The sequence below is a fragment of the Scylla paramamosain genome, chromosome 36 (genome assembly GCF_035594125.1).
Source record: "Scylla paramamosain isolate STU-SP2022 chromosome 36, ASM3559412v1, whole genome shotgun sequence".
Classification (NCBI taxonomy): Eukaryota; Metazoa; Arthropoda; class Malacostraca; order Decapoda; family Portunidae; genus Scylla; species Scylla paramamosain.
The window spans coordinates 8,259,326-8,281,178 of NC_087186.1; the positions used below are offsets into that span (position 1 = coordinate 8,259,326).

Genomic DNA, 21,853 nt, shown 5'->3' on the forward strand with positions numbered 1-21,853 from the left:
TATTAGATTTAATATAAAACCGTATTTTCTACATCATTCTATTAGATTGAAAGCAAGAATTGGACCAGGAAAATGTACTGGAATATAAGTCCCGGTGGTGGGACCATCCGGGGTCTGCGGCCTTTCATCGGCCATGTGGTTGGCGGAGGCGCTGAGGTGAGCATCGGGGGATTGACTGAGAACACTTCTCCATATTTACCTCTATCTCCGGCTAATTGGAGGTACGTAGCACCCGTTAATTGTAGGTAAGGAGTTAGTGATCCCATTAAAGGCGATATTTTGCCCTTTTTCTGTGGTTAAAATGGTGAATTAGTGCAAACTTCATTGAGGCCCCGGCTGGTGTGTGCGCGAGAGCAACTCCCAGGCGGCGATGGGACATGATCGTCCTGCCGCTATTTTATGCTATATGTGCTATTCATTGGCACTCCTGAAGTCCCGCAGTTTAGTAAAGCGATGGAGCATGGCGGGCGTGGTGAGAAGTGGTGCGTGGGTGGCGTGGAAGGCCAGGGGGGAACAACAGATGCACAGTGCGAGGAGGCTGACAACGTGCACGCCGCCACCCCGTGCCTGTCACTGGTGTTAGGGGGCCGACCTCACCTTCCTTACACGAACCCTTGGTGATGGCTGGACGACTTGTTTTGTTCTGTACTGTAAGCCACGTGTGAGGGGGGGGGGTGATCTGGACCACATGGGACTGTCCGTGGGTGAAGGTGGATCTCGGTGTTGGGTGTAGAATAAGTGGATCGTGACTGACTAGTTTGTGGTAATGGGTCAATTATTTTCTATACTTAAACATTTTGTGTAGGGGTTTTCTCATAGGTAATTGCGTATATAGCTATTATATTAACCAAATGTAAATGGTGAAACATCAAGAAGGTTCATCTTTCAATGAGTGTGTGGTGCTGTCTTGGGCACCCTGTGTGGGATTGCCAGCCTGGTACATAGATGGGTAGATCATTATAAGTTTTTAACAACAGTTATTTGCATCAAAGTCAATACCTTGCAGGTTTGTAGTAGGCTGTGCAAGTAGGTTGAATTCTTGATTTGCTTTGTAAATGTTTGCTTTGTTTACAGAAATATAACTAAAAGTCCAAATTATTTAGTCACTGTACAGGGCTGCATTTAATATTACATCAGACTACCTGAACTGAGTGTGTTAACATTGATGGAGAAATATGAAATGCTTAAAATTAATGAATACCTCCATTCATTTGCCCCCCCCTTTTTTTTATATAATTTTAAAGGTGTCCAACTTTAGATAACAATTGATGTAAAAAAAAATTTTTGCTAGGACATAGTGAATAATTTTCACATGAACCGATTCTCATGAGTTTGTACATTTCAGAAAAAGTGATCCACGATGCCTCCGGCTAAGGCAAAGAAACCTGCAACGCCCGGGAAGAAGGAGGAGAAGGGCGAAGCCAAGAAGCCACTGCAGGAGAAGAAACCAGAGAATGCCCCAGCAAAGGCCAAGAAGGAAGGTGCCCCCAAACCAGCTCCCAAGAAGAAGGATCCTGCTGCCAAGCCAGCTGCTGGTGCCGATGCTGGCAAGGGCAAGGATAAGACCAAGAAGAGGAAGCTGAATGAAACAACCACTGCTGGCAAGCCCAAGCCTGCAAGCACTGACGCCAAAAAGAAGAAGGTGGAGAAGAAGGTGGAGGGCAAGGCTGGAGGTGCTGCTCCAAAGGGAAAGAAGCCCGTCAAGAAACAGCTGGCTCCCAAAGTCAAGACCCAGAAGAAACGTTTCAGGCGTAGGAAGCCCGCCCGCGCCGGGAAGCAGGAGATTGTTGTCTATGAGGGACGGCGCTATTTCCTTCTGCCCAGCGGCAGGATGAGGGCTATGCTGGATGTCAACCTTGAGGAAAATGACAAGATCGCCAAAGTTGATGGCACCTTTATCAAGAAGACTGATGTTAAGGCTTTTGAAGAGTACAAGGAGTCCATCAAGAGTTTACCAGCAACTACTGTAAGTTATACTGCAGTCTGCTGCATCTGCTTTATGTAGTCCTGTGGTATTGACACGAACAGTACTTATGAAAGTTGAGAGATAGTGTATAATTTCTACATGAATTAAACAAAGTGGGGAGGTCAGACTTACAAAGCTCAAAGAAATCTGATTTCTGTTGCATTAATATAAGATTCTCTCTCTCTCTCTCTCTCTCTCTCTCTCTCTCTCTCTCTCTCTCTCTCTCTCTCTCTCTCTCTCTCTCTCTCTCTCTCTCTCATTAGAGAAATGGACAGCTTTATAATAATTATTTGTATTACAGGTGAAGAGGAAGCTGAAGCTGAAGTTGGTGATCCTGAGGAGAAATATGATGAGGGACGTGCTGAAGGAAGCCCGAGCAACCAACAAGCCAAGCCTTGCCACTGCCAAGGATGCTGGCCGTGAGGTTCAGGTCATGACCATGTTCAGGAACACCTGGGTGAGGAAGAAGGCTGTGCCCCGCCTGATGACTTTCATCCGCAACAAGACCATTAAGATCAAGGCTGTCAGGAAGGGAAAGGGCCCCAAGGAACTAACCGAGGCAGAGCAGAAGACCCTTCAGAGGTACACAAGGAAGATCCTGCTGGAAGAAAACCTGAAGCTCCGACAGGCCCTCCTCAGCAAGAGACCGAGTGTAGCAGAGAAGCAGAAGTCTGCTGCTAAGCCACAAAAGAAGCCTGCCAAGAAGTCTGCACCAAGTAAGGCTGCCCCCAGTAAGTTCCACTGCTGCTGAGTTTGAGGGTTGCATTTCAGTTTGAAAAATAAGCTTTTCATGAGAGAGGTGGACTGACATGTGCAATGAAAGTATTCTGACTATGACAAGATATGATGAGTGAAAGATTTGTGTTGAGGATAGGTCAGTTCTGTAACCCGGAAGATTGGAAGTGTAGGTTTGACATGGATCTTTGCGAAACTTCTGCAGTAGATCATTATTGATAATATTCTAAGAAAATACCATTTCTCCTTTTGACAGGCAAAGCAGGTGCTGACAAGAAGCAGAAGCGCCCCGCCAAGAAGGCTGCCAACTAATGCCCCATTGGTATGTTAGGTTTATTTTTATATAACTTGGTAATATAAAGCATTATTGAAGGTGTGCCTTTTTTGGCAGTTGTAATTTGTTAATTATTTTTTTAATTGATGAATTTCCAGTGAGTGGATCCACCCCCCAGGCCTGGCACAGCTGAATGGGTTGGTGGCACCACAAGGGAGCTGGATAGAGCAGCGATGAGGGGCTGGTACCAAGACTCATGTGCTACCTGTGGTATTCTCAGTCACCACATATATCACATGAATTAAGTTTATAATGCTTACAAGTATAGCTTTTGATCAATAGGTTGTAAAGGATTATTATGGAGTTTATATATCTTTCATTTAGACAAAAATTTATCCTAATGATTAGTTTACATGACAAGCTGTAAGGTACCTTGACATTATGCAGTATGAGAATGTAAAAATTTTTTTTTGTTTGATATAAATAAGTTTAGTTTGCATAGTTGGTAGTCTATTAATTATTTTAATAATTTTTAACAAAGGTTTGGATGTGCAATGTAATACTGCCAAGATGTCATGTCAACTGAAGGTGATGGGAGATGTTTACTTTGGTTATAGTAGAAGTCTGCCAATCACTGTGTACTCGTGGAATTGCATTTTTGTACTGCCTGGAGTCTTATTGCTTGCATATCTTCCATTGACCTTGGATGTGAATGTTTGGGATTAAGCATTTAAAACTTACCCAGTCCCTAAGTTGCCTTTTCTCTTATCCTTCATGCATTGTTTTGTTGATAGTTTATAGAGATATGCCAGACTGGTAAATTTACCCCACAGGGATGTAGGTGGGACAGAGCACTCCAACAAACATTTCCATTACAAACTATCTTAGCCCATATGCTGACCACCATTGTTAGCAGTATACATATGATTAATATAATTTACTGCATCAAGCAAAATCATGAATGCCATTTGGTGCTACACAACCAAATATGATGGGTAGATAGCCAAGAATGCTGTACAAATATGAAGGTAAGTAGGAAAGAGATGCATGAAAAAATCTGGGGAAGAACATGAGCAATATAAGTTAATTGACAAGTATGCTGATGAAAGCATGACCAGGGTATTTCAAGAAATTGCTGTAACAGGAATGGAAAGATTAGGAACTAATCATGAGAAGGTAATGAAAATGTAGTTACAAATTTGAATGGATGTGTGCTTGAATGTCAGAAGTGGTAGTGCTACACTTGAGTGATTGCTAAGATAACTGTATATAACCACTACAATGCTATTGTAGATGCTGGAAGAGTATATACTTACATATTACCAGGTAAGGGGATGCTTATGAACATGGTAGTTTAAAAGATACATGAAAAAGAACAGTAGTATTCAAAATGCATTTAATATGATGACAATGATAAAATTGATTACAGCATAATTTTTGGAGCATATTTATCATGAGGCAACAATGGATAGCCAAAATTTGATCACTTAAGACACCAGAAAAGCACTTTAGTACTAAGTATTGACATTCCTTACTGTAATATCTTCTGAACTGTGTTGGGCAGCAATAATGGTTGTACAGATAACATGAAGGGACTTCTGCCATGGTCATCCCAGTGTCAGATTAAAGAAATATGCAGAGTATTTGGTGGTTCTGGTTAATCATGCTGGCCATTCTCCAGCAAAATTACTGAAAGATTTCCCTAACCCTTGCAGTAATCTGAAAATCTTGCCAGTCCTGCTATCAGATTATTATAATAGTGTACTGTACCATATTCCTACATACATCTTTCATAGGATAATTTGGCCTTATAAAAATATGTATTAAGATACAGATACATACATATACATATAGATACATACAGTGTATGATCACAGTCAGAGATTTGATAATGAATAATCAGTGGAACTCTTCAGTATTTGTTCAATCAGTAGGTGTCTCATTTCACTTCTTTTTTTCCATTATTCTGCATCCATTTCAATTTGTCTGCCATCATGCTTCTCATCTCTCATCTGGCACTTTTGACTCACTTCATTCATTTCCTTCTTCCATTTCCACATCTTCTGTCTAAAATAAAATAAAGAAATAAAATGTACCAGGTAAGGAACCATTGTTGGAATCTATTAATGGATTACTTATCAGTTCTGTAAATACTGTGCTTCACCATGTTCTTATGAATGTTACCCTGACTACCTACATCTGCATTGCTATATCAGTCCATCCACAATGAGAGTAAACACCATAACAACAAATTATAACAGCACACCACATAGTAATGTATGGAAATACTGCAAAGACTTCAATATAATCTCATTGTCTTACCTTTTGTTTTTTAGCTGGAGTGGTGGACTGCTCTTCATTTTTATAAGTATTTTTCTTGTAGGTGGCAAACATGACAATGACTTCCTTCCCAAGAATTTTCAGATCACTGGATGACTCAAATGCTCTCAGGGCATCTTTGTGTGTTGCAAAAATTATATAGGCATGGCTGAAAAGACAATGATGAATACATTTATCTAATTCCAGGATCTAGAGTGAAGTTGGTTAGGTAAAAAAATATTTTCATGATAATATGGGCAAATATCTTACCTTGAAATGACTCTACGACTGGGTTTCTTGTACAATATTCGAGCTGCTGTGGGGAAGGTAGCCTTGAGATGATTTGCCGGTATCCCCGCTGGCAGGCCTCCAACATACAACCTGGGAAATGTGTAGTCAATTTCTTCCACCATCAGGTTATATAACTCTCTCTCTCTCTCTCTCTCTCTCTCTCTCTCTCTCTCTCTCTCTCTCTCTCTCTCTCTCTCTCTCTCTCTCTCTCTCTCTCTCTCTCTCATATCATATGGCATTCTTCCTTGTCATAACCAAATAATTCTCTCTCTCTCTCTCTCTCTCTCTCTCTCTCTCTCTCTCTCTCTCTCTCTCTCTCTCTCTCTCTCTCTCTCCCCTATTCTCTTTGTGATATCTAAAAAGAAACTAAGAAATAAGTGAGAGAAAATACCAAACAAAATGGAATAAAATGTTTCCACACCATCCACATGAGTTGCCATTTCTAACATGTATGGAATATTTACAATACACTGTTGTTGCTGCTTACTCACCGTACTGGGTCTACTATTCTGGGCTCCTTTTCTGAGTATATTTTGGATCTTTTGCCAACATAATCTGCATAGAAAGCTTCACCCTTGATCCTAATATTTGGCAAACTTTCCTTTATCCTTGTGGCTTCCTCTTCTGTTTCAAATTCAATGTAACAATATCTGAAACGACATTATTAATATTAGTCAAGCAGTAATTCATAATTGAAACTGTATGTTTTTATAATTTTACATATACATTCTTAAACAACTTTGTAATATAATGTAGAGCAAGTTTCTTTACTGTACAAAACACATTTCTATTCTTTTTATATGTATTTATATGTACTGGAAGGATAATTTTCATCTATACAGGAGGGAATCACTCAATTTACTATGCTCATTGAGGATAACAATACACAGATAAAGCTGTAAGAATAGGATTCATAAAGTTGTTCTTTACTTGGCAGTGCTTGTGGCAGAGAGGCGAGGGAAGCGGATGTCCACAGCACTAGGCACCAGGGGCTCTAGGAAAGACTTGTCCTGCAGGGTTAAGGATGGAGGGAAGCGGACATAGAGGGTTCGTTCATCCCTGTGGCTCATCCTCCCTTCAGTTTCTTGGTCCAGCAGTGGGGTGAGTTCCATCTGCAAGCAACCAGTGCCACAATGAACAATAGTGAAATAAATGTTTATATAAGACATACTTCAGCATCCTTCTGGTTTGCTTACCACAATGAAATGACTATATGTCAAATTATGCACACTATAAATAATAATATCAGTGCTGTCTAGGAAATAAGAAAGATACAAAATAATGATTGTTGTAGTAGTAGTAGTGGTAGTAGTATTGGTTGTAGTTGTAGTAGTGATCACAATAGAATTAACATCAATAATTGTGCTTTTGATCACAGGTATGGACAACTAGAAAAGAAAAAAACATCTACATCTGACACAAGACAAAAATTAACTAACCTTTTCTGGGGCAGGCTTCAAGTTTCTTTTATTCCGTTTCACTGGTTTCCTGGACTTCTGAGTATCTTGATCCATATTTTCTTTACTATCTATGCCTGACTGTTCTTCTGTTTCATTTTTCTCAGCCTCCTTTAAGCTATTCACTTTCTTAATAGTACTAGTTTTTTCATTTTTCTTACAAACATTAACCTTTGCCTGGTTTTTACCTTGAACCTTTATGATCTGGTTCTTATTCTTCGCACGCTTCTTCTTCTTTTTCATATTTGTTTTCTTGTTTTCCAATTGTTTACTTGCACTCATATTTATCTGATTCTCACCCATTGTGACACTTCAAGATTTCTCACTCCTTCAATTTGTGATTCTTAGTTTATCAATGTTCACTTTTCTTTTTTTTTATCTATATTTGCATTTTTCACTCAAGCATTTATAAAAATAATGTATTTCTAGTTATTGCCATCACCCCTTTTTGTGTGTTGCCTTTCTCCTTGCTTTCATATTTTGTTTCAATAATTTCCACTCAAAATCTGAAAAAAAAAAAAAATAAAAAATTGCCATAACTAACATATTAGTAACAACTTAAAAGCTCCTCCGTAGTTAGATTTAAAAAGGAGACAGGAAGATCCTGCTCTCAAATAGTGGTGCTGACTGCAATAGACACATTGTTAGTGCAGTAGTGCTTTGGAAGATTAAACATGTGAGTGACTTGTGGGCAGGAATGTTTTGTCTAGGGAGTGAATTGAGTTATTTTTTTGCAGCTTCCCTTGTGTTTAAAATCTAGTTTTACTAACAGTACTATTCAATTAATCCAGCCTCCTCACCTCTACCTCCTCTGAATACATCTTGATAATTCACCAGTCGTTCCCGCTTTTCTTTGCCGTCTTCCTTTTATATTCCCTATGGTGATGGCCAGCACATTGAACTATCGGTTTTTGGTTTGTTTACTCACTCCTCGTGTTACAGTGACTTGAAACACGTGGGAATAACTTTAACTGTAATACATTACTTTAAAGCCTGCTACACCTTGACTCACAGATAGACACACCTGCTTGTTATTCATGAGGTGATCTGTCAAATCACGTTGTCATTTGTTCTCACCTGCTGTTCCCTTCCACTTTAGGCCAGCAGCACAAGGCACACGCTTTCCTCCTCACTTCGCTCTGCCTGGCGTCTCTGTCTCTAAGGCTTATTTATTCTCTGTTAATACTATGGGGAATATATCATCACCTAGTTTAATTGTTACGTTTTGAAGATCTTTAGGTATGTATCAATGAGCGGTGAGGCGAGTTGAAGTGAATGTTTAATGGGGCTGTTGGAATATTGTATCTTCATCCACATCTACACTCTTGTTTTGATCTGCTGCTGTCTTTTGAAAAGTAAAATAAACGGTGGGATAAAGTGGGAGGGAAGGAGAGAAGGTGGGAGAGATGAAAAAAAAAGTCTCGAATCGCTCATCTTGTTATTTCTGTCATCCGTCAGTTTCAGTGTAATACGTAATTTCTTAGGAGGCGTCTCGTGTAATTTTGATTTCCTTTTTCAAGTGTAGTCTTTTTCAGTGATACATTCCTCACAGGAATAGTGAAAGTTCTTAATAATGATACGTAAAAAAAAAAAAAAAAAAAGAGATATATCAAGGTTATCAGACATTTATACCTCAATGATTACCTAATGACAGCAATAGCTAAAAAAAATGGTAAGTTTATGATGTGAGTTATATGTATTTAGGAATTACCTTTGTATCGGTTCACGTGCTTCTTGTAACTTCACGTGCTCTTATGTTTCTTTATAAGGGGATATGCAAGATGTCAGTAGACCTCGTAAATATAACATTGGTAGCCTACATATTAGTAACAGCAAAAAATGAATTTTTGACTATCTAAAAATAACAATAGGATAAATAATCAACAATTCCTTTCCCTTTTAATGGTATACGTAAAGAGTAATAAGTGAAATGAAGACAGGTCATATCAACAGGAAGGCGGCACGCATCACAAGGCTCACTTGTGTTCTAGAAAAATTGTAAACAGAAGAGACGAACTTGTTGAACTGAGTACGTGAGGAACGCAAGCACTCGAATGGACTCTTAGTAAGGTACTGAAACTGCGTCTGTCTTGCTGTAATAGAGCGTTTGGTCTTACTTAACCCACACAAATCAGTATTTGATCTCCTGTTAAGTGTGACATTGGATAGATGACGTATTTTTTGTTTAGTAAACAGGCCGGCGGCGGAGGGTTGGCAAGGGGAAAAGGGAGGGTATAGAGGGAATGACTTATTGGTTGGTAGGTCTAGTTGGCTACTCTAATACCCTGGTCAGTCAGTCAGTCAAACAAGTAGATAAAATTGCTTATAAAGCAATTGCATAGCTCAAGTATGCAGGTACGCCAGTGCGTGTGAAGCAGTGTTAGGTAAGGGTTTGGCAGAACGAAGATGTTACGTACCTTATGCGGAACAGACACAAGCAGGGTCTGTTAATGGGTTGAATAATGGTAGGTAATAGTTAGGGTTTTGCTGGGAGAGTTGGCGCATGGGGAGGGTATGGCAGTAGGTAATGAAATGGGGCAGAGCTATAGTGAGGGATGGGCAGTGTTATGGGGAGAGGATTTATTGACCTAACCGTTAGAAATGATGCTACTGACTGGTTTATGGAAAATCTGTCATACCTACTTGTATATTACTTATATTCATGCCTCATAGAAACAGCCAAATCCAAAGTAGCTGCTAATGTTGTCTTAGTTTAAGGAAAAGGATATTGAAGTGAGGGAAAAAAAGAGTTAGATGTCAGGTCAGTCTTTTACTCATTTTATGCTTTGCTTCCTCCCCAAAGTGTCCTCTTTCATGTGTGAACACCACCTCTGGGCATGGTGAGCCGGGTAGATCAAATTTACCGGAGTATCCTCCTCACCAAGTTCTTTGTGCGGGGTTGGGGAAAACCAGAAAATCTTCGAAGGATATTTGCTTTTCGCAAAATCCTATCCAACCGAGAGACATGCCAGCACTTGGTGGACAAGACTCACCCTGTCTCCATCACCAAGGTTAGTCACAGGCTCTTATGCTTGATGCTTAGTCATGAAGTACTTTTTTCTTTATTTATACTTATATTTAGTTATTTATTTATCATTGTTTTTTTATGTATGTGTCAGCCTCCTTATCTGAAGGCTGTCTTCAGTGAAAACTTTTTACTTGTTTTGCATTATATTGACTCTGTGCATAGTTTATTATTTCTTAGCATACTTCATAGTCACCAGAGTGGAGATCTCAACAACAATGGTAATTCATTCAGATGTCTGTGACTATGACAAAACAATGTTATGACGGCTTAAGAAATTATAGGAAAACAGTGACTGTTATAAAGGACTTTCAAAATATGAAACAACTTTCAAAAAATTATAAAAATAATTTTCTTATCAGTCATCAGATACACACCTTTACACTCACATGTCATCATCCCCATGGTCCTCCTCAGCAATGGTGAAGTGAAAATTTCAAAGTAACGCATGAATCAGAGATAGTGGCAGTGGCCAGGTGGAGGGCTGCTACATGGGAGGAAGGGGGTTGGTTTACTGGCTGGTGTTGTCAAGATCTCCAGTGTACATCTTCCAAAATATTTGATCATGGCATCAGACAATTCAGGTGATGTACTGTATTCAGATGTATTTTGTCATGCCGCTTATGCCCCTCATGCAGGAGGTGGACAATGGAGACCACACCGTGTTGGAGGCGGAGTTCATCTCCCCCTTTGTGGAACAGCTGCCTGGCCTGCTGCCCAAGGAGTCAGAGAAGGCCAAGTTTCAGATAGTGCTACCAAAGGTGTGGCGCACACCTCACCTCAAGCCCACCTGCCTTCACCTGGCTGGCACTGGGGACCATGTAAGTTATTACCTTGTACTTTTACTTTTTATTATTATTATTATTATTATTATATATATTTTTTTTATTAAGATCAGTTATATACTGTTCAAGTTTTAAGGGTTAGCTGTGTTCTCATCCTGTTGTATAAGTGTAGCCAGACTGATCAGATCCAGTACACCGTTGTGCAGCGGTTCAAGGTGTCCATTCTTTGCAGGGATTTTGGCGCAGGAAGATGTTAATGGCCAAACCTTTACTAGATGACTATGGCATTGCTTCAGTCATACTAGAAAACCCCTTTTATGGCTGCAGAAAGCCAAAGGATCAATTGTAAGTTTTGTTTATACACATTTATATAATATGGTTCAGCTATTGGAGAAGGACTGCAGATGCCACCACCTTCTTTGGGTGTCACCTCATGCAGCTGTCCTGGTTACAGGCGGTCAAGCCTCCACAACGTGTCTGACCTGTTTGTGATGGGAGGGTGTCTGGTGCTGGAGAGTCTAGTCATCTTCCACTGGTGTGAGCGCCAAGGTCTGGGTCCCCTTGGCATCACAGGGATATCTATGGGAGGCCATGTAAGTATTTCTACCTAGAGTATCAATTGGAGCCTTACTGCTTACCCATCAGATAGGCATAATATAATTAATTTTAAACTGAAGTTAATTATCTGATTAATTTTCTTGCTTCATGAGTTAGTGAAAGATTCTTTCGATTTTGTTACCAAAAGCTTCTTACAGATTATTCATTATATTTAGATTTGTATCACATACTTTATCATAAAATAATTATTTGATGCCTTGTTCAGTTTTTGCATTATAATAAAAAAAAAAAAAAAAAAAAAAAAAAAATATATATATATATATATATATATATATATATATATATATATATATATATATATATATATATATATATATATATATATATATATATATATATATATAAAATTGGCATGTTTATCTATAGTTAAGTGGTCATTATAAGAGAAGTGTGACATTATTTCCTACTTTCAGATTTAGAAAAAAAAAGCAGTTTTGTGAGTAGGTGTTATGTAGATAGATGATTATGTCAAAATTAAATGTTTTATGATGATAAAGGACCCTTGAGAAACCAGGGTAACAAGAACATTTGTGTACATTCCTGATGCTGTTCAGGGTGTGTGTGCTGCAAACGTAATTACTAACACCATAACAGACAGTTGTCATTAAGCAACAGTTATGGTAACAGTGAACTTAACCCAATTGGCTCTAAGTCTGGTGAAAAGTTCAGTCCTCACCCTCAGATGGCCTCTCTGGCAGCCACCAATTGGCCCAAACCTCTACCGCTGGTTCCCTGCTTGTCGTGGACCACAGCATCAGGAGTGTTCACTCAGGTCAGTACTGCAGGTGGTATAGGGTTAGGGGAATGGCCAGGTGGTGTAGGTGGAGGATAGGATCTTGTGCCTAAATATGGAATGTTGGTAGTGGTGGTGATGGTTTCCTCAGATGGCCTCAGCAGCTGCAACCAACTGGCATAAGCCCCTGGCCATCGTGCCCTGCCTCTCTTGGACCACTGCCTCACAGTGCTTCACTCAGGTACCCTCATAGTGCATCAAGGCACTACCATCTTGACTTCTTGCTGAAAATAGCTTATCACATCACAAGTTGGTATTTAATGCTTGGTTATAAACTACTTTCATGGCTTGTCATTATCTATGTCAGGATATTTGGATCTCATTATTTGGATCAGGAAAAAAGATTGTTGGCAGTTACGACAGTGATGGAGATTTTAACAATGCCTGTTAATAGTGATGTGTATTCAGAGAGGAATATTCATAGTATAGATGCTTGAGTTTTGAACATAAAGGCATGGAATGCAAACATTCATTCTGCAGAGAAAGATGACTTTTTAAACTTCTGATGTTTAAAGTGAATAATTTTCTTAAACTTTTGAATGCTTAGATTGAACACATTGATTGCTATCATAAACTTAAGATATATTAAAGCATTAAAATAGAAACCTATGAAGTCTACAAAATCTTAACTTGCATTTAAATGTACAAATATTAATTACAGATTGTGGTGAGTAATTGTCCCTGAGGCTTAAGCCTTCAGAATATAGGTGTGTGGTGAAGTGGCTGGTGTTGACCTTTGTGTGCTTGGTGCCTGGCAGGGTGTGCTGAGTGGAGCCATCAACTGGGAAATGCTCAAGAACCAGTACTTCTCCAGTGAGGTGTTCAGAGAGGAGCTGTTCAACATGATTCAGTCTCCAGAAGGGGTGAGTGGTGTACTTGGTCTTTGTGAATTGTATTTTCAAAGTATCTGATTTAACCTGGACAGAAATATCAAGACACCAGGTGCATGTTTCACATTACTTGGTGATTCATCTTAGCTTACAGCTGTTGCTTTGCCCTCATGATTCCAGGCCAGGGTATCTTGTGCAGTAAAAATAGGACTTGAGGAAAATTAGAGAAGGATACATGTAAGGATGTTGACATTACACATTTCTAAGGTTTATTATGTATTGAGATGGAATTGTAGTTATGATTGAGTGTGTTCCATTATGTCTCAGCATCAACTACCTTTTTCAAGTTTGTAGATTTAAATGAAATGGCAGCCTGTAAAACTTTCCTCTGAGCTTTGCTAGTACATACCTCCCTTGATCACTGGTGTGAAGTATGTATACCTTTAGTAAAATACTGGAAACAGTTGAAAAAAACACCACCCTTTTCAGCACTTTCCAGTCTACCATGAGGTTGGGCAGCATTTTGCTCGAGAGTTCCCCAAGAGCCTGTCCCATGTGCAGCAGCTGATGGAAGACCACAAGGAGAACACTCCCAGGAGGGAGTACCGTCAACCACGAGAACAAGAACAGGAGTCTGTGGCACCACAGAGAGTGGCATCAGGTGGGGGAGGGCTGAGTCTGTCCCTTCCCAAGCTAAACATCTTCAATGCCCTAGGTCTGTCTGGCTCCAGCCGTCAGCAGCAGAAAGAGAATGTTCTGGTGGGCTACCGGAAGGCCAAGTCACAAGTTTTCCGGCCAGACTTCACTCCTGTGGGCATCAGACCCAAGCAGGCCGTCAACATGCCAGAGGTAAAGTTTGAGCCTTATATGCCGGTGAAGGATGCACTCACCTGGGAAGCAGTGCAGTTCATGCGGGGTGTCATGGATGAGTGTACACATCTGGCTAACTTCAGCATCCCTGTTGATCCCACTCTTGTCATCATTGTGGCGGCTAAGAATGATGGGTAGGTGTTGTAGTATTAGTGTTACTATTTTTCAGTGTGATATATTCCTCACTATTTTGACTTCCTTTAATTAAAGGGATGGCATTTCAGTTGTGAAAGATATATGCATGTATGTATTGTTCCACAGAGTATTCATGCCTACAGTTTCATTCTCCCTCACAGGTACATGCCCCGCAGTGGCATCATTCCTCTGACAGATCTGTGGCCAGGGAGTGAGATGAGAACCCTGAAGACTGGACATGTTGCTGCCTATCTCTTCAACCATCAGATGTTCAGGTGAGTGATTTGTTATGCTTGTGCATATTTAGAAACATAATATGTGCCGCCCCCCTCCCCCACCCTTTTTTTTTTTTTTTTTTGTGTGTGTGTGTGTGTGTGTGTGTGTGTGTGTGTGTGTGTGTGTGTGTGTGTGTGTGTGTGTGTGTGTGTGTGTGTGTGTGTGTGTGTTTACCTAGTTGAGGTTTATGGGAGGAGGAGTCTACACTCATGATGTCCCCTCTTGATATTTACTATTATCCATTCTCTCTTTACAACCTTGTAGTGTCCTAGCATGTGCTACTTCTCTTTCCAACTCATTCCAGACTCCAACAATTCATTGTGGAAGGCTGTTCTTTTTATATCACTTCTGCGTACTCCCTTCTTCACCTTCAAGTCATGTCCTTTTGCACTTCTGTAATCTTGCACCACCAGGTTCCTGTGGTCTAATTTCTCATTTCCTGACATGATCTTGTACATAGTAATTAGATTTCCTCTCTCTCTTCTCTCTTCCAAAGTGAGGAGATTTAATTTTTTGAATCTCTCCTCATATAACATTATATAGGGTTGGAGGCATTTTTGTTGCAGCTCTCTGTATTCATTCCAGTTTCCCTTGGTCTCTCTTAGTACTTGGAGACCATAACTGCAGCATATTCAAAATGTGGTCTTATCATAGTCACAGCCAATTTCCTCATTATATACTCATTCAGTTAAAAGCAGTTTTTATATTTCTTATCAAATTGTAGATCTCGTGTGTGTGTGTGTGTGTGTGTGTGTGTGTGTGTGTGTGTGTGTGCATTTACCTAGTTGTATTTACTTAGTTGTGGTTTATGGGAGGAGAGTAATCTCATAGTATCCTGTCTCTGTATCTATCTAGTTTGGTCTTAAAAGCACTGACAGTTTTGGCATTTACAACATCTTCACTGAGTTCATTCCATTTGTTCACACTTATGTGAAGAAAACTATACTTCTCAATGTACTTCTGTGAAGAAAACTATACTTCTCAGTGTCTTCGACTTCTTATTGTGTCCCCTTGTACTTGTGAGTCTAAATTTATAAAACCTTTGTCCACATTTTCCATACCATTTATCATTCTATAGATGTTCATTAAATCTCCTCTCCCTCTCTCTCCTATTTTCAAGGATAGGAATTTCCGACATTCTTAATCTCTCCTCATGGGTCTATTTACTCAACTCTGGAATAATCTTAGTGACTTAGTGTATGTAGTGTGTGTGTGTGTGTGTGTGTGTGTGTGTGTGTGTTGAGTGAAAAGTCATAAATTCCTTGCAGTGTCTTTTCAAATCTGCATATTAGAATTAGTACAGGTTATGGAAGAGAGACTAATGTCATAATGAGAATTAAAAGAAGGTGAAGTTCAGGGCATTTTATTTTTTAAGACATGAAATATACCTTGTAGAATGATGACTGCTTCCTTACAGTAATATTAGTGGTGGCTTGATTGCAATTTGTTCCTCTCCCATCACAGGAAAGCCATCAGGGACTCATTTGATAGAGTTATAGATAAATATTACAGCTGAGGGCACTGCCAGGATCCTCCTCACTGCCATGCTGCCTGCCAGAGGTCAGTACTCAGTGTCTTGTAACATGACAACTTTGGTAAATCTGACTTTGGTGTGCTGTGAATTTCATCTCATTCAGCAGGAAAGTGATATTATTTTATCTCTGGCTCATAAAATAGAATTTCATACTGCTTCCATATTGCTGGAACTGATGCTCAATGGCACAAAAACTTTGTTTTGAGTTTTGAAGTGTTTCCTTTTCATAGGCAGAACATTTAGTAGACATTTGTATTATGCACTTTATCTATCACAGTTGCTATAATTCTCTTGTCTTAATTAGTCATATATCTACAAAATATATATTGTAGATTATTCCTTTTGTGGACCCAAACTAGCGTTAATCATAAAGCTGTTATACTTTTGCTACTTTTATAATGAACTAGTCACTGACCAGATGGGAGTTTGTGAGTGAGGATTTTTATGATGCTTTACCAGTGAACAATTATAGCTTTAGATGAAGTCAAGGAGCATCACTGCTATGTGTAAGTCAACATTTAAAAAAACTGTAGGGTTCATGTTTTTGAAGTGTTAGTGTTTGTAGGAAAATTTCACATTAAGAGAACTGGAAAACTTGTATTTTCATGCATTTTAATGCATTTCTGACATATGATATGTGGATATGATATTCTAACTCATCCCTCATTCTGAACAGTGCTCCTAGATTTTTGAAAATTTCTGGCAGTAAGTACAGTGTCACTGTTATATTAACAAATATATATGGATCACGAATGACCAACAGGTAATTAAGGGTGAGAAATCTGAATCCAAGGCATGCTTCCCTGGGAATCTCCAGGTTTCCTAAATGGACAAGGTCTGGATGCATGGGTGACATTAATGTTGCCTTTCCATTCAGCAGAGATTCAAGAGATGATTGTTGGTGAAAACTTTCAGTCACAGGCCTTAATGAAATGACAAGCCACACTGGGATGAGGGTTCACGTGACAGGAACTCCACTGGTCAACACAGTTAGATTGTTGGTTGTTTTTGCCACCACTTAGGCTTTCAGTACTTTGTTTAGAGCAAAAAGCTGTACATCTGTATGCTGCTTTATTTTAGAAGCAGTTTTCTTGTTTGTGTGTTCAGAATAATTTTGTTACAAAGTTGTGATTCACATAGCTAAGGTTGCCTACTAGTAGGCAATATATTCAAGAAATGCTGTTGACAGTTACATTTTGACTTGTTTGTTTTCTTGGATTGAATTTAGCAGTTCAAGGTTGTTATTTTACTCATAGAATATTTCAGCGGGGCTGTGCTTATCACATTAACATTTAAGGGTGGCCATGTCTAGCCAAGTTGTGGTGGCCACGTATAGTTTCTTACCACGCAAGAGCAGCTATGTACTTCTTCACCTCACTCCTCACAACTGCAGCCTCAAGTGGAAGATTCTCTGTATGTACAAATCTGTGCTGTGCTGAGGACAAGGAAGGGAAAGTGTCTTGCTGCCCAGCTTCTTGACTGGTGCCATAATGCTAGGGTTTTGTGGTTAAGTTGATTTTGTCTTGAGGGTTTGTTTTGAAATGATGGTAAGATAAATATACCTGTGAACCTTGATGAGATAGGAGAGGTTCATGGTGTAAAGTGTTGCACTGCCATTTAAGGTACCTGCTCATGAATGTTGACAGATACACTGTTGCCCTTTGTAATACCAAGGCACTAGGGAAAGTGCAATCTTAATGCATTGGTTATCCATCTTTGGTTTTCTCTTTGAAATAGTTGGCTAAGACGAAATGAGTGCAAATATTATTTAAGTGTACAACTGTGCAAACACATCGTGGGATCCAATGCCTTCCCATTTACTGCCCAGGGAATGGGAGGACAGAGGTTAGAAACAGAAGACTGTATTAATTCTTTTCTGTTTCACTATGTGTAAAGAAAAGCTGAAGAGATCAAACACCTCTGTAAGTTTGTAAGTATGGCGTGCTGCCTTTGGGCACAAGTGTTCATGGGGAGGAGTACTTGTAATGCACAAAACTACTACTGCAGTTCCAGCTTTATAAATGCTGACTGGCATTTAAAAATAAATATGGGATTGATGCAGTTTATTACTTGCCTTGATCCTTTGAAGAATGAGAAGACAGAGATTAGTATAAATGAGAACAAGAGGATTGGATGAGAAGAATGGATGGAAGTAAGTGGACAACTGTCTGTTGAGGCACTGGAGGGAGTTCCCCTGGACAGATGTTGGAGTACACCTGCTGGACAAGACTGAGTGGCTGTGGCTTGTTACTAGTCAACAATTACTTGCTGTTACTTGATCTTTGCATTTTAAAGTAATTTGCTGCAAAGATAAGTTCCTTTGAATAGTATTTTATTCCATTAAATAGCATTTCTTCTATTATTTGCTTTTATTCTACAATTCTGTGCATTTATTTCTTTTCATATTCACTTTGCTTTGTTCTGTCATGGTTATTTTTCCCCTCCCTTCATGTTCTGTCCATAATATCAGCTTATTTCTTCTTTTACTTTTGTCATCTCTTACTATGCCTTTACTGTCACCCCATCCCTGAATCCATTGCTTTGTGTGCTTCCTCCCTCCCATTGCACAGAGCTACTTGTTCTCACCACATCACTGCTTTCTCTTTTCCTTCTTTGCATAATTTCTTCTCCCTCTACTTCTGTTCATTATCTTGCATTCTCCATATTCTTTCTCCCTTCACCTTCCACTTCCATTTCAGTTCCTTTCTGGCCTCCCTCCCTTCATTTCCCTAATCCTTCCTTGTCCCTTCCAGTGTTTCCCTTGATAATATCTCACATAACACTATCTTGCACATCCTCGATCCTTGTCCCAATTGTTATCACTTTGACTTCCTTTGGCCATACTCCTGTTGCTCCCAGTCTTGATTTTTATAATTTCCACTTATTTTTTTTCTTACATACCTAATCTCTACTTTCGCTTCTCTCTTCTTTTTCTTTTGTAACAGTAGTTCCTTAATTGCTTCCCAATACTCTGATATTTGGAAACAACCGTACTCAGTCTTTAGTGCCTTTTTCGAAGAGACAGACATACATACATACAAACTAGATGGCGTATTAAGTTTATGCTTACATAGACGGGAAAATATAACTTTAAAAAGCATGTTTATAATGTCAAGAAAGCCGCAGATAAAGTAAGATTACCTAAAACTCTTAAAAAGTACACAGCACCGAAAAATAATGCAATGTAGTTTGAGTTACAGATAAATTTAGTTGCGATATAACATACTGGCTGCTCGAGTTGCCAGTGTGGCACCGCAGCGGCAGGCAGGTCATTCGAGCCGCGCGTTGTTTCTACACTAACACCTCGCCGCCGTGGTGGTAACAGGTCCCGATGTCGCTGCGCCTCCAGTGCACCAAAGTTTATTAGACGCCCATCATCCACCGAAAACGAAGTAACAGCAGTGAGTTTTTCAATACAAAAGGAGAGGGCGGATCCACAGGGCAGGAAGATGGTAAATACGACAGAGGAGCTTAACGGGGTGGGCGTGGTGGTGGAGAACGTGCCATGGGGGCAAAGCAGGGGGGAGGTGGTGGCGCGGGTGGCGGGGTGGATGGTGCGGGCAGGCGTGGTGGCAATGACTCTGCCGTTAGTGGGAGTGGAGGTGGAGGGGTGGCTGGCGTACCCCTTCCCTCTACAGTGCTTCATGTTCCTGGCGTGCAGCGTCGGGGCGGTGATGACGGTGTGGCTGATGGCGAGCAATCCGTGCGAGGTGAGGAAAGAGGACGCCCTGGCGGCGCCCCCGCGAGAGGCTGTCACCTGGACCTGGTGCTCGTACTGCCGCCTCCTCAGACCCCCAGGTTCCATCCACTGCTTCCTGTGCCACTGCTGCATCGCCAACGTCCACCACCACTGCGTCGCTTTGTGGCGCTGTATAGGCAAGAAGTCCCTTCCCTCTTTCATTGCCCTCTTGGGGGCCCTGACCACTGTCATGTTCGTAAATCTCGTCATGATCAAAGCAGCATTCATCGGTCTGCAGGGCTCCGTGGGAAACTACGTGATACCTCTTCCTGTGTTGTTCTTGCTGTGTCACTCCATCCTGAGTCTCGGAAGCCAGGATCTGCGGAGCACTCCTCAGGTGTATCCCAGCAGTGTATTCGTGGTGCGGGCGCCTCACAAGTTGATCGGCGCGGCACCATTTACTTTCAGCTTTTCTGGCATCCCCTCCCGACGCTGCGAACTCCTAAGAATGACATTTAGACCGATGGCTGCTTTAAAAACCTTGCCAAAGCCCAAGAAGGTCGAGCAACTCCTGCAGTGTTCCAACGACAAGTGTCGAGCGCTGGCCAACCCGTTCTGGGTGACGAGAGACCGTGACGGGAAGCTGGCATGCAACATATGCGAGGCTGCCGCCCCTCTATCTGAAAACACCAAAGACACTTCTCTGAGACACGGCTTGTTGTCCGGGACGGACGTGCACTGCCTGGTGCATGGCGGCCAGCCTCGTGCCCGGCCCAGGCTGGTGATTGTGCTGGACGGCGCACTCCCTGACGTGAGGACGTGCATTCACAGATGGGCCGCTGCCACGCACGGCCTGCCAGACGTTGAGGTTCTGTGTCGCGAGACCCGAACCTGCCGCCTTTACTCAGATGGAAAGGTTCGGGAAGAGCCAATGGAAGGGCGTGGCTCCCTGGGCACCCTGGTGGATCGTGCGTGGACGGCGGTGGCTGCCCGCGGAGGGAGGGTGGTGTTCATCAGCGGCCAAGAGAGGCGCAGGCTGAAGGCAGACATCTTGGATGCGCTGGTGGTTGCGGCGTCCCAGGTCACCCTGAACATGGTCTGTGTCAGCGGGCAGGGAGTGGGCATGAACCCGCTGCTGCAACCCCTGGTACTACACCACCAGGCTCAGAACGGAGGCTCCACGCGACTGGTGGAGCGCTCCAGGGATGTGCTCAAGCTGGTGCATTCTGGGGTCTTTCTTTTCCGAGGGGTGATGGCGCACGGGAGGGTTAGGTGGACGCCAGGCGTTGAGGTGACGAAGGTTGAGGGAAGGGGCGTGACTTCCTGCTTCCATCCAGACACTGACGCTTTCTTCATGGCGTGCGTGGACCCTGAGAGGCAGCTGGAGTTCAGTCTGAGACTGGATCCAGACAAGGTCTTCTCCCGTCGCCGCCTGCCCGATCTCGAGGACAACAGCGTATATTTTCAGCTGCAGATGCTGTACACCAACCCCGAGGGCAAGGCGGCGCTGTGCGTCTTTAATAGAATGTTCAGCATCGATGAGGGGCTGCAGGGTCGCTAACACACAGGAACGCCATAGAGCAGGAGTGACGCTGAACTGTATGATGGGAATGCCAAACTTGTCTGTATATCACCATTTCTCACATGTATCCTGTTTATTGTGTTTACGTAACGCAATGGGAACACGGGTGCCCCATATACAGTGTACTCGCACATTTATGTATCTCGTGAGTTGCTTCATCAACAGGAGTGCTGAAAGTAATCGATACAAGACACCGGGACACTGAGAACAGTCCCAAGAACAAGAGGCCCGGGAGGCTTAGGCGGCGTGCTGTGGTTTCTTTAATATCCACCCATATTGTACGCCACTCATCACATTCTTATTACCCTGCCCTTATTACCCTTACCCACCCCATTCCTCTCCAGCCCATTTCCTTGCCACCTCGCCTCCCTCCCACCGGGACACGCAGCTTTAACCCGGGGAAGGCTACAGTGGGCCGATGTCACCGTTGCCGAAATAGATATGAAACTGTGCAGTTGTAAAAGGCTTGCGTAAACATGCGCTGCGGGGCAAGAGGGTGATGCGCCGGGTGCGTCACTGCTTCACGGGCGATATTCACGGCTACGGAAAGCGCGGATCAGACTTTATGGCGAAACAAAAGAGTCCGCCAGCAGGTTTTTTTTATTTAGTTTTTATTAATACGAACCTATCAAATTGTTCTGAAGATGCAGGAAGAGGGGCCGCGTTTTTACCTGCTCGGTTCCG

The 21,853-nt window shown here is 41.6% G+C and overlaps 3 protein-coding genes across 11 annotated transcripts in view; 2 read left to right on the top strand and 1 right to left on the bottom strand.

Annotated features, from left to right (window-relative positions):
• The first annotated feature begins 67 nt into the window (after positions 1–67).
• LOC135090764 (troponin I-like) lies at positions 68–3,727 on the top strand. 2 transcript variants are annotated; one of them, XM_063987829.1, is made up of 5 exons: positions 68–221; positions 1,346–1,966; positions 2,268–2,697; positions 2,958–3,023; positions 3,134–3,727. In XM_063987829.1, the coding sequence occupies exons 2-4, from the start codon at positions 1,361–1,363 to the stop codon at positions 3,011–3,013; spliced, it is 1,092 nt and encodes a 363-aa protein (XP_063843899.1). In that variant the 5' UTR covers positions 68–221; positions 1,346–1,360; the 3' UTR covers positions 3,014–3,023; positions 3,134–3,727. The 2 variants fall into 2 exon arrangements, with proteins under 2 accessions (XP_063843899.1, XP_063843900.1); XM_063987830.1 differs by having other exon boundaries at positions 2,268–2,682.
• Positions 3,728–4,354: 627 nt separating this feature from the next.
• Positions 4,355–8,774, bottom strand: LOC135090765 (nucleolin-like). 5 transcript variants are annotated; one of them, XM_063987834.1, is made up of 7 exons: positions 8,754–8,774; positions 7,025–7,548; positions 6,516–6,697; positions 6,077–6,235; positions 5,565–5,675; positions 5,298–5,463; positions 4,355–5,042 (listed from the first exon to the last, which is right to left on the bottom strand). In XM_063987834.1, exons 2-7 carry the CDS (start codon positions 7,343–7,345, stop codon positions 5,007–5,009), a joined length of 975 nt encoding a protein of 324 aa, XP_063843904.1. In that variant the 5' UTR covers positions 7,346–7,548; positions 8,754–8,774; the 3' UTR covers positions 4,355–5,006. The 5 variants fall into 5 exon arrangements, with proteins under 5 accessions (XP_063843904.1, XP_063843906.1, XP_063843901.1 ...); XM_063987836.1 differs by lacking the exon at positions 8,754–8,774 and adding an exon at positions 8,249–8,269; XM_063987831.1 differs by lacking the exon at positions 8,754–8,774 and adding an exon at positions 8,120–8,259.
• A 182-nt stretch (positions 8,775–8,956) lies between these two features.
• The window catches only part of LOC135090763 (protein ABHD18-like), a 173,040-nt gene continuing 160,143 nt past the window's right edge, over positions 8,957–21,853 (top strand). Inside the window, exons 1-10 of one of the 4 annotated variants that reach the window (XR_010262107.1) lie at positions 8,957–9,112; positions 9,846–10,053; positions 10,706–10,888; positions 11,085–11,197; positions 11,307–11,445; positions 12,153–12,242; positions 13,022–13,126; positions 13,583–14,097; positions 14,260–14,373; positions 15,839–15,934. Coding sequence is in view for 3 of the 4 variants with exons in the window: in XM_063987825.1 (XP_063843895.1) it covers positions 9,880–10,053; positions 10,706–10,888; positions 11,085–11,197; positions 11,307–11,445; positions 12,153–12,242; positions 13,022–13,126; positions 13,583–14,097; positions 14,260–14,373; positions 15,839–15,890 (1,485 nt within the window). In the remaining variant the exon portion in view is untranslated. Of the gene's footprint in view, positions 9,113–9,845; positions 10,054–10,705; positions 10,889–11,084; positions 11,198–11,306; positions 11,446–12,152; positions 12,243–12,354; positions 12,445–13,021; positions 13,127–13,582; positions 14,098–14,259; positions 14,374–15,838; positions 17,966–21,853 lie in introns of those variants that run through there. The other 3 variants (XM_063987825.1, XM_063987827.1, XM_063987828.1) reach the window with 3 other exon arrangements.

What these genes read in the sequence shown, in the direction of transcription:
- LOC135090764 (XM_063987829.1), top strand. Translation starts at nt 1,361, where the DNA reads ATGCCTCCGGCTAAGGCAAAGAAACCTGCAACGCCCGGGAAGAAGGAG. An exon ending in AGAGTTTACCAGCAACTACT is followed by an intron (nt 1,967 to 2,267) that starts GTAAGTTATACT and finishes TTTGTATTACAG; the next exon opens with GTGAAGAGGAAGCTGAAGCT. An exon ending in ACCAAGTAAGGCTGCCCCCA is followed by an intron (nt 2,698 to 2,957) that starts GTAAGTTCCACT and finishes TCCTTTTGACAG; the next exon opens with GCAAAGCAGGTGCTGACAAG.
- LOC135090765 (XM_063987834.1), bottom strand. Translation starts at nt 7,345, where the DNA reads ATGGGTGAGAATCAGATAAATATGAGTGCAAGTAAACAATTGGAAAAC. An exon ending in AGAATAGTAGACCCAGTACG is followed by an intron (nt 5,676 to 6,076) that starts GTGAGTAAGCAG and finishes CACATTTCCCAG; the next exon opens with GTTGTATGTTGGAGGCCTGC. An exon ending in AGTCGTAGAGTCATTTCAAG is followed by an intron (nt 5,464 to 5,564) that starts GTAAGATATTTG and finishes TTGTCTTTTCAG; the next exon opens with CCATGCCTATATAATTTTTG.